We start from the raw sequence: 13,175 nt of genomic DNA on the forward strand, positions 1-13,175 counted from the left end.
CTCTGCTTCGAGCTGTTGTTGCCACTTGCTTCCGGGGTTCGCTCTGGAGCGCTTGAAAGATCGATCGCAATCTTCGTGTTCATCGTCGGTGGCCTGGCGCTTTCGTGATTCGCCAACTTGTGTCTCAGCCTCGTCGTCGATCTCAACCACGTCGGCGGCATTCGGTTGTCGGTGGTTTTGTTGATGGCGGCTCCACGCCTGAAGTTTTTTCTTTTCGAGCAAGGGCAGGCCCCAACCGCACTTTGTGCATTTGCGGTCAATATGTTGTTCGCACATACGATGCCAGACCACATCGTCATCGGCAAGGCTTCGCCATCGACGGCTGACCTGGGCGGCTTTGCAGAGAGATACTGTATCGAGGTAGGATAGGATCTTGTAGGAGAGTTCGGTAGGTAGTGCAGCAAGGAAATCAATCTTGAGCTGCTCCTGGACTTCGCGTGATACTGTAGAGAGTTGCGGGAAGCAGCATTGTGTAATAATTCCCTGCAGCATCAAGTCACGATGTTTCGCTGGAGCAGCTGAGAATAGAGACCAAACGTGAGTGATGGCCTCCTGATCGGCGGAAGATAGACTGTTTAGTTCCTATCGGTGAATATTAGCAGGCGATCGGCAGAGGCTATCGATGAGCTCACCGAGCAGAAGCACTTACACTTTGGATAAAGCCCATCTTGGACTCATCAGCTGCACGCCGGCATTTTGAATCGGGTCGGTGACGGTAACAGAACTTGCTATTGGGATCCTTCTTTCGAACTACAGTTGTATCATTGGTAGGAGGAGGAGATAGAGGCATCGATGCTTTGCCAAAGGGTGCGTAGAGGCCGGGAATATGCTCCTTGAGGAACGGACTGACGGTCTTGCCAACTAGATCGGAAGGCATCTTGACGAGTCGTGGGTTTATTTCTTGATCGGATCTTTGTCGGTCGCAGTTGTTCTTGGAAGGTTGTTGCTGTGAGCTGTCGTCAAGCGCGGTGTCGAGGTCGGAGTCGGTGACTTTCAAAGAGTCACCGTTGGTGGTAGAGGGGAGAGGTGACGTTGTATCGGGTGCCGCCGAAGAAACAGGAGCATGTTTTTGTAGGGGGTTTGTTGACTTGGCGATTGAATCAATATGATTTAAAGATAGAGTTGAGGCTGCAACAAAGTCGGAGGGGGCCCCAACGTTGTTGACGAGCGCAGAGGTGTCCATGGCGCAGAAGCAGGTAATGTATGGACTGCACGGTTGTCAAAGACCCAGGGGTGGGAAATTGAAAGTTGCGCGATGATATGGTTAGATATCGCAACGCCCAGTCTGCATCCAGGGAAGAATAACCGGACAGTCGGGGTTGAGAGTCAGAGTCTGGGGAGGCTTGGAGGATCTAATCTGAGGCAAAGTAACTGGCGGATGGCGTGCTGAGTCTTGAAGCGCTATGTCAAGGTCCACTTGAAACAGTGCAACAACAGGAAGTCCTTGGACTTTGGACGCTAATTGGATTACGGAAGGAGGTGAAATTGGCGGTGATCTGTTCTTTTGTCTCCGAGGGTGGTCCTGGATGTTTTGTGATAGCGAATGGATATCAAATGTACAGCACGTAGGTTTGGGGTGTCAAGGTGTAAGTGGGAGAGGATGTGACGTTTGGCAGAGGCAAAGCAATCCAACCCAACCTTTGTGAGAGAGAAAAGGGTAAGTTCGGGTCGTCGGGGAGGGACCCTCTTTTCCGGATGGAAATGATAAACTTGGTCTCTGGTACCTTGTATGGAAATGGCGGGGGAATGAACGGGGGGTTCTCTGTGATAGAGAGGTACCTAGGTATGTCGATTCAATATTGCATATCGCTAGACAGATATCAACACAACACAATTCAACATATTCTGATGGCTTCCATTATCAATGTCCAGATTCCTGTCTTGTATCGCTTCTTCAGCTCCAAGTACACACATCGACACCACTACAGCACAAATACCTGCTGAGGTATGCAGCCACGTCCAGTGCAACCCCACCAGTCATCAGCTTCCATGTCCGCACTGATTTGAGCCCTGAGGCGTCTTCCGTCCAATCATTTCACAAGAAACTCTTTCGAATTTTGAGACTTGGATGGCGTTATCAGCAACCGATCGGGCGGATGGCCTGGGGGCTGCTCAGTGCAAACGGTGGATCTACCGTACAGAACACGGCAGTCGGTCAGCCAACAGAGTTAGATGGCGGCTCTGCTTGGAGATGCAAAATGGTGACATTTGCCACTTGAAGTTTTTATCAGATTGACTAATATCGACTTTAATATCGACAACAAGCTCCTTCTAGGGACTTCTTGACGACATTCCAAAACCCCATTAGGGGACTTAACGCTATTCGCGTCTGGGCTCTACAAGTCATGCACGAGAACGGGGCACCGATGGGGCATTCTGAACCCTTTTCTCTGAATCCTGAGACCCTCAACTGACGATAGCGAGGAGATATCTTCTCACTACCCAGTCAAATCATCTTTTATCATAAAGTCAATCCACTTTATATTTACTTGCAGTATCGCTTATGGTGTAGCAGTACTAAAGTTAGTTGTCGGTAGATGGAAAAGAATATGGGCCCTCGAGTGCCGCCGTATCCTCGTCTCTATTACATAAAAACCCCATCGTTGAAAAATTCCACTTCAAGTCTCCTCTTTTTACGTCGAGTTTTCTCGGACAGCCTATTTTCGCATCATGAGGTTCTGGGCCGAGGTATGCGCCACAGACAGCCACAACATTAGATATCTCCAGGCATTGGTCTGGAGTTTTGACACCATCTAGCTTTGGAGTTTATGCTGTAGAATTTGCCCCTCGGGATGATGTGATTTTACTGTGGCCACTATGCTCTTGATCAGCTTTGCCATAGATCTTTTGCCATTCCGATATCCGAATCGGATCATTGGCTTATTAAACCTGAGAAACACTTTACAAGCAATTACTCACGTCAGGGGAGAGCGTGCCTCGGCATTGGGACTTAAGCTCACCTTTTACTAGCATGACCAAGTGAAGCACCCAATATGCCATTACTTAAGCATTGTTAACTTGACTTCCTAAGCACATCATCGCATATAAGCCCGTGCCAACTCAGGACCCGTCTGGATACTGACTCCGTGAGCGCGTCGTCGTATCGTCTTCCAGTATCTTTCAGTCTTCTACTGGACCTTGTACGACAAACTCGGAAACGACACGTGTGACAGCGCATCATAACCAATGACCATCGTATCATGATATAGCGATCTTCAACTTCGGAGACTTTTGTAGTTGTCCTGAACAGGTAGGAGAGTATTTCCAGGCTCCAAGACCACTGACGGCCTCCCTAGTAACCCCTATCTGGCATGTACGCAGTCTTGCGACATTCTGTGTCGGTGTGGTGAAATCGAGCAAAGCAAATATCCTGTCCTATCAAGACCTGTGATTCGACTGCTGAGACGCGGAACATGGACGACGGGCGCCGTCATGCAACTAGAAGGCATTGACAACAATTTGATCATTTTTTGGTCAGAATTTTCATATCTAGATGCTACCTTTTCCGGTTCATGGTTCATTGTTCATTGTTCATTGTTCATGGGTGAACTTGGACGGGGTGTGTTGTTAATGGTGACGAGATGCTGACTTGTAAGATGAACAGGGTGAGTGAGTACTTGGTGCTTGGATCGACTGCCACGACACGAATGTGACGGGTGATGGACGATAGTCAGATTAGCGAACGATGACAACTGCAACCTCTCCAAGACATCTTTCGAGATATCCGACATGCATATCAACTCGATCTGGAACAAAATGGTGCGAGTCAAGCGTGTTTATACTAAACTTAGAGCTTGTTCGTCATACACAAGTTCGGTGAGATGGCCGAGTTGGTTATGGCGCCAGGTTAAGGTTAACCTTAACACCAATTTCCTGGTGGAGCAATCCTCCTGGGTTCGAGTCCCAGTCTCATCACATTCTTTTTTGCCTTTTTGGCTCCTATACAATGTTCTCTCAATGTTCTCTCTTTTGTCTTACCAATATGTTAATAAGTGACATTAGGAGATGAAGTTGGAAATATGGATCAGCATCGTGTGATTGCAAGATCTTGACTGCATACAACTTGGTGGTAGGTTAAAATTGCAGTGAAAAATGGCAATTGATATATATTTATGCCTGGCTCCCATCTATCTCTCTTTACAGCTCCGTAACAGGTCCCGACCACTGCGAGGCCTCCATCACAGGCGACTTAGGAATGGGCTAAAAATGCAGTGAAAATGCTATTATATATATCCCTCCATACCCATTGTCAACATTTTCGGCAGACGGCGAGCCCTGAGCAGTACTGCGCTAGAACATATTATTTTGTCTCGGCCGTCTCCGTCTATGTAATTTCATCATGCGCTCATTCATGATGCAATCGTAACAGAACAATAGATCTGGGTCTTTAATTTGCTTCTTCTCCTAATCTTATCATATCTTCTTTCATTCACAATGACTTCAGCGCATGAAAGCACTGACCTCGATATCAACACTAGTAGCACCTCAGCATCATAGATCGTTGGGAAGACTCACAATCGTCCTGCCGTTGTCTCATTAACGACATCCAAGATCGAACCCCACCAGATATTAGATCATAAAATGACCACTTAACGCGTCGAATATGTCTGAAGCGCGAATCTTTCGCGGTCGGGATATTGCCACTTGCATCACAATCCTCCCAGCCACGCGGTGACTGATCTGAATAGAATGCGATTAAGCTCTCGGATCGGAGATTGCCCCTGGTTGACGGGAGAGATCAGGGGCACTAGAGATCGGGTCGGAAGTGCTTGCAGCTGTGCTAGGACCGCTGTGCTGTTGGTTCCTGGGAAGATGATTCATTGAATCGGCCATCATTCAATGTCGTCATGGACAGATCGAGCTGCAACAGAAGCAATGACGGAACTGTTGTGGTCAATGAGAACAAACATGACATTCGAAGGGTAGAGCGGAGATGTATAAGATGGGAGCTCTTTTCGAGTGAAAAAAGAAGTTCCTCATCACAACTTCATCAACTCATCTACCATTTACCACAACCATCTCCTCAAACCACCAAACAATCATCATGTCTGACCTTGAGAACGCCCCCTCTGCCTCCTACGAGGACAACTCCTACGTTTCTCGACCTGGCGAGAAGGACCAGCCCATTGCTGTCCAAGCCGACTCCGATCGAGTTGAGGACCCTATCGACGCCGAGCAGGCTGACACTGATGCTCAACTTGGTAAGTCCTACTTTTTCAGTCTAGTTGAACAATACTAACAGGATGATAGAGCGCGACGAGAAGGATGCCATTGACCAGAGCAACATCATTGAGGAGCGCACTCGAGGTGCTACCCAGCCTGGTGGCACATACCAGGAACCTGGTGATGAGGAGGGTCTTCCCACTAACGATGGAACGAGCTCTGTCTAAACAAATATTGAAGCGTGATAGCGATTTATTTGAGCGAGTCTGTGTATAATAGATATTGGAATGGAATAAACACTTGCAAATATGTGGCATCAAGTATAGTGAGAACCTATAAACTTTTACAACGTTGAATTGTAAAAGGTTGGATTGTCCGCTCCCTCGACTCACTGCAGCCTATCCCCTCCTGTTGTTTTAAGAAGTTGTATCTGCCATATCATATCTTTGCCCATCGCTCTGCCATGCTATGATGATTGTCAATGTCTGGAGACATCCCGAACAGTCGCTGTGCACACATTCCAAAGACGCAAACAGACAGCCTCTCCATATACCGCTAATGGCCAGTAACAGCTAGTTACATTCGTATACAACATAATCCATCAAGACATGGCACAAAGGTAAAGTAGCCGCATGTGTAAAAACTTATATTCGTTTGTAAAGTGTGATGCTGAACTTTAAAGAAAGCACATCTGACCTTCCACGAATTGAAGACTTACACACAGATCCAGGGTAGCTCCAAAACGAATGACGAGATCCCCCGCCGGGACCTCAACGGGAAGCCCCACTCACCCGCATCGAAAATCTCCTCCACCAAAAAAAGTATCAAACGCGACAGCTACACTTTTCTTTCCCATCTACTACCACACACTTGTCGCAACCGATGCAAACATGGCGGCAGATAATGAAGGCACTGCCGCGAGTGGCACCAACGACTCTCGTCCGTCAGGTGACTCCAATGCCGCTCAGAACAATGATAACGGCAACCGTCGCAACCCGCGCCATGACCACAGAAAGCCTGGCAAGGGACGATCAGAGAAAGGTCGAGGAGAGTGGGGGTAAGTTTCCTTTTCAATTGATTGATTGAGTGCAGTCGCCAACGGTGCTAACTAGATACTAGTCGTGAAAAGGGCGACAAGCGCAAGAAGAACGACGAGTTCAAGGAGTTTAAGCGTCGCAAACTGAACAAGAAGGGCGAGTCTGCGGATGGCGAATCGAGCAACAACCCCTTCTCCAAGGATGAGATTGCTGCCGAGGAACGACGGCCCAAGCGAAAGGTTGCTGTTATGATTGGATACGCTGGTACTGGCTACAAGGGAATGCAGGTCAACGGCAACGAGAAGACCATCGAGGCCGACCTGTTCAAGGCCTTTGTCGCTGCAGGCGCCATCTCCAAGGCCAACGCCGACGACCCCAAGAAGTCGAGTCTTGTTCGATGCGCCCGAACGGATAAGGGTGTGCATGCGGCTGGAAACGTCATCAGCTTGAAGCTTATTATCGAGGATGAGGACATTGTCGACAAGATCAACGCCGAGCTCCCAGAACAGATCCGAATCTGGGGTCTTCAGCGAACCAACAACGCCTTTAGCTGTTACCAGACTTGCGACTCAAGATGGTACGAGTACCTCATGCCTAGCTACTGTCTTCTTCCTCCCCACCCCGAGACCTTCCTCGGCCGAAAGTTGGTCGAGTTGGCCAAGGAGCACGGTGTCGAGGACGAGCTGACCGCTAGAATGGCTGATGTCAAGGACTTCTGGACCGAGGTTGAAGAAAAGGAGATCAAGCCCATTCTTGCCCGATTGGACCCCGAGACCAGAGCTGCTGTTTTGGAAAAGGTTCACGTCACCGACGATGAAGAGATCGCTGCACGAAAGGCGGCCGCAAGAGAGACAGACGAGGCCGAGCCGAGCGAAGAGAAGCCTGCCACCGAAGCACCTGCTGAGGCTACTGAGCAGACTACTGAGCCCGAGGCCCAGCAAAGTACTGTTGTTCTGGAGAGCCACAAGCCCAAGAACCGCGAGCTTGGCCCCATTGACTTTGCCCTTCGGGACATCAAGGCGGCTTACATGGCTGCAAAGCGACGATACCGTGTTAGCACTGAGCGCCTGGAGCGCCTTCAGGAGGCCCTCAACATGTACAACGGCACAAGAAACTTCCACAACTACACTGTTCAAAAGTCATTCTTTGACGCCTCGGCAAAGCGACACATCAAGTCGTTCATTGTCAACCCCAAGCCCATTATTATCAACGATACGGAATGGCTATCCCTCAAGGTTCACGGACAGAGTTTCATGATGCACCAGATCCGTAAGATGGTCGGTTTGGCTAGTCTGATCGTCCGCTGCGGTACCCCCATGGAGCGTATCAAGGAGAGCTACCAGAACCAAAAGATGGCTATCCCCAAGGCCCCTGGTCTCGGACTCTTGCTCGAGCGACCCGTTTTCCACAACTATAACCGAAAGGCGACTGAGTCACTTGGAAAGGAGGGAATTGACTTTGACAAGTACGATGACAAGATCCAGGCTTTCAAGGACAAGCAGATCTACACCCGTATCTTTAGTGTGGAAGAGAAGGATAACTCGTAAGTACTGACGTATGGTTGTCGGACAAGGCGCTAACAGGATACTAGGTTCCACATGTTCTTTAACCAGATCGACCAGTTCAAGACAAACCACTTCTTGTGGCTCACGGCTGGCGGTATGAAGGCGGCCGAGCTCACAAGAGACACTACAGGCGAAAAGGTGCAGCGGGATGTTGATAAGGAGCTCGGTGACGAGGATGAGGAGGACCCCGAGGGCGGTGAGGGCTAAATGTGTAACATTAGAACTAGACAAAGTTATGTTCTCGACGATCTGTTATAAAGAAGCATTGCATCACGAGTTGTCGGACCTTTCGGAGAAGATGTCCGTTGTTCTGGCTGTGGTTGACCTGCATCAGTTGCACGACATATGTCTTGGATTCAAGTTGAGTTGCCTTGGAATTAAGCAGCCTGTGAAAGAAATTGTGCGACGAGTTACCTCATGACCTTGAGGTATCAAGCCATGAAATAAAGCATGCCGTGTACGTGATGGGATTTCCCTTTCAAGGACGACCCCACTTAGCGATGGCTTCAAGCTAGCCACCAGGCTTCAACCTCAGGCAGCCAGATTGCAGATTGCAGATTGCCGATAAGCGCACGGACCTCGCACAAATCGCACAGGGTTTGAAAACCCCAATTTAGCGACTCCTCCCGCTCGCTCGACCATCTCAAAATTTACAACGGCCCTCGCAACAGCACTCAACTCCGTCGTCGTCAATCCACGTAGTCGAACCAGCCGTCAAAATGAGCGCCCAGGCCCTTAACAAGATCGCTCCCAACAGCCCCTCGAGGCAGAACCCTTCCGAGCTCGAGACGAGCATCGCTCAGGCTCTCTTCGACCTCGAGTCCAACACCTCCGATCTCAAGGTCGCCCTCCGACCTCTCCAGATCGTCTCTGCTCGTGAGGTGAGAATACCGTGAACAACCAAAACCTAGGTACTCGTTTCGAGAAATCCTGTTCCCACACAAGAAAATTGTCCTTTTGCAATGGCTTGACCTAGCGTCCACTCCTACCGTCTCGCGACCCGCGGCACACACTTTTCAGTCGAGAAGATTTTCAAAGATGTAACATTTCGAGAAATGATTCAGACGGAGAACCTTGTGTGCACATCTCCATGTCGCCGGGGCGGGAGGCAGTGCTCAGCCAGAGTATCATTGACTTTTGTGGAACAGGACGGGAAGCGGTCCAAGGTTTCGTCCTGGAGCTCGCATGCTGACTTGGGATCTTGATTAGATCGAGGTTGGCCACGGCAAGAAGGCTATTGTCATCTTTGTCCCCGTCCCTTCCCTGCAGGGCTTCCACCGCGTCCAGCAGCGGTAAGTTACCTTCTGTCTCGAATGTGAGACCCAACTAACAATGTACAGCCTCACCCGTGAGCTCGAGAAGAAGTTCTCTGACCGCCACGTCCTGATCCTCGCTTCTCGCCGCATCTTGCCCCGCCCCAAGCGATCTGCCCGCTCTCGCAACAACCAGAAGCAGAAGCGACCCCGTTCGCGAACTCTCACCGCCGTCCACGACGCCATCCTCGAGGACCTTACCTTCCCCGTCGAGATCGTCGGCAAGCGCGTCCGCACCAAGGAGGACGGCTCCAAGCTCCTCAAGGTCATCCTTGACGAGAAGGAGCGTGGTGGTGTTGACTACCGCCTCGACACCTACTCTGAGGTCTACCGTCGCTTGACAGGCCGCAACGTCAACTTCGAGTTCCCCCAGAGCGGTCCCGCTGACTACTAAGTCGGTGCGTCTACTTCAGAGATGAACTAGTAGTACGAGGAAAAAAATACATGTCTTCACATCAATCCAAGGGCTGGGAGTGCTATTCTTTAAACATGGTTGGTTTGGTCACAAAAGGGGCTTGGCGTCTTTAAAGAAAGTAGCTTGATAAATGGTACAAGCTGCGTATGATTTGACAAGACAACCTAAACACTTCTTCGGTCCATGACTTTGTTCGCTATCTGGGTATCTAGATTTATGTGTCGTGAACGTCTATGTGCGCTTCTATGTGATTTAATCGCTCCCGATGCGGCCAACTCCTAATACACACCAATAAGCCAGTTCTCGCTTCTCCTGGCCTTCCTTTTCCTTTGCTGATGCTGTACCGACGTCTTGCTGGGAATCTGCCTCCCACTCCATCCTCACAAACATGGGTATCTCGAGAATGTCCTCGTCCTCCTTGATGGGGCTCTTATCCTTGACCTTGTCGTCGTCAAGTCGTAGCGAAGTAGGCACCACCTCCAAAATGATGCTGACCCAATTACGTCCTCGCTCCCAGATCTTGCCGGCTTCAGGTTGACCGCTGCTCTCCTCGCCCTTGCGCTTTTTGTCTCTGTCATCGTCTTTCAGGGCGTCGTCCCACATGTCCGTGTTGGCGTCGATCTCGAACTGCGGACACAGAATGGTGACCTTGCTCGAGAACCTACCGGGTGTGCTGTTTGGTGTGGCAAGTGTAACCTTGATGCCGTCGAACAGGGGGTTCTTGAAGGTTATGATGTAGTGGTGAGGAGTAAGAGGCTTGAGAGGCAGCTCATGCTGGATTTGGGGACGCTGTGTGGTAGGAACAGGCCCGGCGGTGGGGTTGAGGGGTCGAATTGTGATGGTTGGTATGTACGACTTGGCCACGAGCTTGATCTTGAACCGTGTGGACGTGACCTTGTTCTCGGGCTTGGAGATGATGTGTCTGCATATAGAGCAACGTTTGGATCGTTTCGTTCGGAGGAGGTATGGTATAGGACGTAGACCATCCTGGAATCTCTGAACATCTGCTTGCAAAAGATTTTGCTCAATAGTAGCAGTCGCATCCAACCCCTCTTGGTGCAGTTTTTTGATCTGAGCGGAATCATCCAGATCAGCCACCTTTAGACCTTCTTCTGTCGAAAGAGCCTCACGCATCACGTCTGAAGGACCGTTGCGCTTACGGGAGTGCCCGTGACCGGTGTACATGGCCATGATCCGCGTCAACGCAGCAGGCGAGCCATAGCCGAGATTATCGTTGAGCGAAGGCACGCCTGAAGCGTTGGTGTCGGCGAGTTGTGCCTGGTAGAATGACTTGAGATTGGCGTACTGAAGCTCCGCATCGACGTCTTTGTCGGCTGGCGGAGGCTCATCTGGGTTATCCTTGCGTCGCTCCTTGAACTCTCTAGCCGTGAGTCTAGGCTGGCCGCCGTTGTTGACTTTGGAGAGCTGTGTGAATATGCCGCTCGGTCGGTCAAAGTCGATGCCTATCTCGGTGGACGTCCAGTTGCAGTACTGGCAGTATAGGGCGAATCTGCTGTTTCCATGGGCTGAAGGGTCGGCGCCTGGTTGTTGTTCGGTAGGGGCCAAGGCCATGACCTGGGTAGGACCGATGCATACGGGACATTGGTAACAGCTTCGAGTGCATCTGTCGACGGGGTATCATTGTCAGGCTTTTTTCTTCCTTTCGTGTCTTGGTTGGTGTTTACCTGTTACCCTCGCTTCGCAAGTTACTGCTTGGAACCTCAAAGAGACAATTGGGGCAGTAGTATGTGACGACTTCTTCGTTGACGCATCTCGGACATCGGATCTGCTGGCAGTCTTCGCAGTAGAGGAGGTATTCGAGAGGGTAGAGGCTGTAGTTTGAGCGAGGATCGGTGGGGTCAAAGGTGTGTTCGGCGGAGGCTGAGGTTGGAGTTTGAGGAGTTTGTTGATCGGGGGGAGAATTATCGGAGCATGGACATTGTATGTATGTGTATGGTATCACGGGTGCCATTGCGATTGTTGGTGATGATGTTGTGGTGTTGTTTGGAGGGGAGCTGTTGAAGTGAACTAGGGTCATAGCTACAGCACTACCTAACCCAGTATGACTCGGTGGGAGGCCAATCATGTGCTACAATCAACAGCAGCCTGCTAATAACGGAAATATTTAATAGGAGCCCAAACTACTTAGATGAAGCTCTATTTTTTATTCATTAATTCATTCTGTTATGAAACATCACTACCCTTTGCCATTACTATAAAGAATGGTGTTGTTGGATTTAGTGTCTGAAGTACTTGATGGTTTATATAACGTTAAAAAAAAGAGGTTGCCTACCTGTGTCTGAAGTACAGGTGAGTTAAGCTTGCTGGTGTATTGAGATTTCTGAAGTCTAATATGATCTTTTTTATAGGGGAGAGAAGAAGACTATATGAAATACTGATGAAATCTTAGGCTATATTCACTAAGCTGGTCTAATTATCTTGTCAGTCAATAAATCAGTGTCGGTCTTTATGTAACTCACATAGTACTGTAGCAGTATCACGGCTATACTCTGCTCTATGAGCATACAGGACAATATACCGATAAATCAAGCCTAGACAACCTGACAGTTGAGTTCACATTAAGTTTATTTGCATAAAAGCTCCTGCATTGTATCAGCTGAAGCCCAAACGATCGTGAAAACGCCACTGCCCTCAAGCTCTCCCCTCAGGCCGTACTCTGTTCCAAGACGACTATTAAACTATATTCACGTCAAAGACTTCTTTGCATAAAACTCTTATTTGAATCAATTAAAGTCCCAAAAAATGAAAACGCCATTACTCTTGAGCCTCTCTTCAGCTCAGCCATCCCTACCTTTAACACTCTTTACTTAATGATCTAGACTGAGCGCTGACCATGTACGACCCTTATTTTTAGTATTTTGCGTCCAGGCTCATGTCATCGTTCAAGACCCTTATTGTTTCAACTTGATCTTTGGGACTTTATGCGACGAATGTCAGATTCAAGTCTTTCAGCTCTGAAGGCTTCATCAATTACAGGAGGGAACCGTTTAAACTCAATATGCAAGGAACTTGTATTCCCTCAACGCTTGGTTACCGACATTACTTTAGTGGCCGTCTCAAGTTCAGCTGTTGACAGTTTTTGCCGGCTAGGTCAACCTTGTCACCAAAGTCTTTCTGTCTCTCGCCTTACCCAAAGACCATGATCAACGATGATCCCTACAAGGCTGGTCTGTGTAAGACACTTGACTCTTTTTTTCTTCTCGCTTCTCGTTTGTGACCGAGACCGATTCTGTCCGAGCTCGGGATCCGTATTCAAGGCGTTTGTCTCGGTCTTTGTATGTCTTGTACACGACCTTGTGCGGGGCAGTTTGAGTTTATGATGAAAGAACACCTCATGCTTGAATCACCACTTGTTGGTTATGGTTGAATGCTTACTTACTGCCTTAGCTTGGTGTCGAATGGCTAGCTTGTCTGCATCTCACTCTGCCCCTGGGACGGAGAGCGGTTGCCCCTTGGTCAAAGCAATGAACTAGGCTTGGCTGAAGTTCCTAAAAGGGTTTGAGTAGAGTGACTGTCGACGCCTCTTGGACTCGGTGCGGCTGAGCTGAGCTTGCAACTCAATTCTTCATATTAGTGGCCGTTGTTAACATGATACAGCACAAAGACCAGAGGGATATTTGAGACAACCCATGTCCATGTCCATGTCCATCCATGTCATGTC

General features: G+C 49.2%; 4 protein-coding genes and 1 non-coding gene across 5 annotated transcripts in view; 3 read left to right on the forward strand and 2 right to left on the reverse strand.

The window, feature by feature from the left end:
* FGSG_12943 (sulfur controller 2) overlaps positions 1-877 on the reverse strand; it is a gene marked incomplete at both ends in the record, with an annotated part of 2,021 nt that extends 1,144 nt beyond the window's left edge. Inside the window, 2 exons of the mRNA XM_011327899.1 lie at positions 26-582; positions 650-877. Coding sequence (XP_011326201.1) covers positions 26-582; positions 650-877 — 785 coding nt within the window. The remainder of the gene's footprint in view (positions 1-25; positions 583-649) is intronic.
* A 2,938-nt stretch (positions 878-3,815) lies between these two features.
* FGSG_20656 lies at positions 3,816-3,915 on the forward strand. The gene has a single exon. It is a non-coding gene; the product is annotated as a tRNA-Leu (tRNA).
* Positions 3,916-6,053: 2,138 nt separating this feature from the next.
* FGSG_06586 (tRNA pseudouridine synthase 1) lies at positions 6,054-8,001 on the forward strand (the record flags this gene model as incomplete). Its single annotated transcript, XM_011327900.1, has 3 exons — positions 6,054-6,220; positions 6,283-7,743; positions 7,792-8,001. The coding sequence occupies 3 exons, from the start codon at positions 6,054-6,056 to the stop codon at positions 7,970-7,972; spliced, it is 1,809 nt and encodes a 602-aa protein (XP_011326202.1). The 3' UTR covers positions 7,973-8,001.
* Positions 8,002-8,411: 410 nt separating this feature from the next.
* FGSG_06587 (40S ribosomal protein S7) lies at positions 8,412-9,677 on the forward strand. The gene is made up of 3 exons (XM_011327901.1): positions 8,412-8,646; positions 8,975-9,057; positions 9,106-9,677. The coding sequence occupies exons 1-3, from the start codon at positions 8,485-8,487 to the stop codon at positions 9,470-9,472; spliced, it is 612 nt and encodes a 203-aa protein (XP_011326203.1). The 5' UTR covers positions 8,412-8,484; the 3' UTR covers positions 9,473-9,677.
* A 68-nt stretch (positions 9,678-9,745) lies between these two features.
* On the reverse strand, positions 9,746-11,465 carry FGSG_06588 (uncharacterized protein; the record flags this gene model as incomplete). The annotated part of the gene is made up of 2 exons (XM_011327902.1): positions 9,746-11,117; positions 11,179-11,465. The coding sequence occupies 2 exons, from the start codon at positions 11,463-11,465 to the stop codon at positions 9,746-9,748; spliced, it is 1,659 nt and encodes a 552-aa protein (XP_011326204.1).
* Positions 11,466-13,175: the final 1,710 nt, after the last annotated feature.

Source organism: Fusarium graminearum, chromosome 4 (assembly GCF_000240135.3).
Source record: "Fusarium graminearum PH-1 chromosome 4, whole genome shotgun sequence".
Lineage (NCBI taxonomy): Eukaryota > Fungi > Ascomycota > Sordariomycetes > Hypocreales > Nectriaceae > Fusarium > Fusarium graminearum.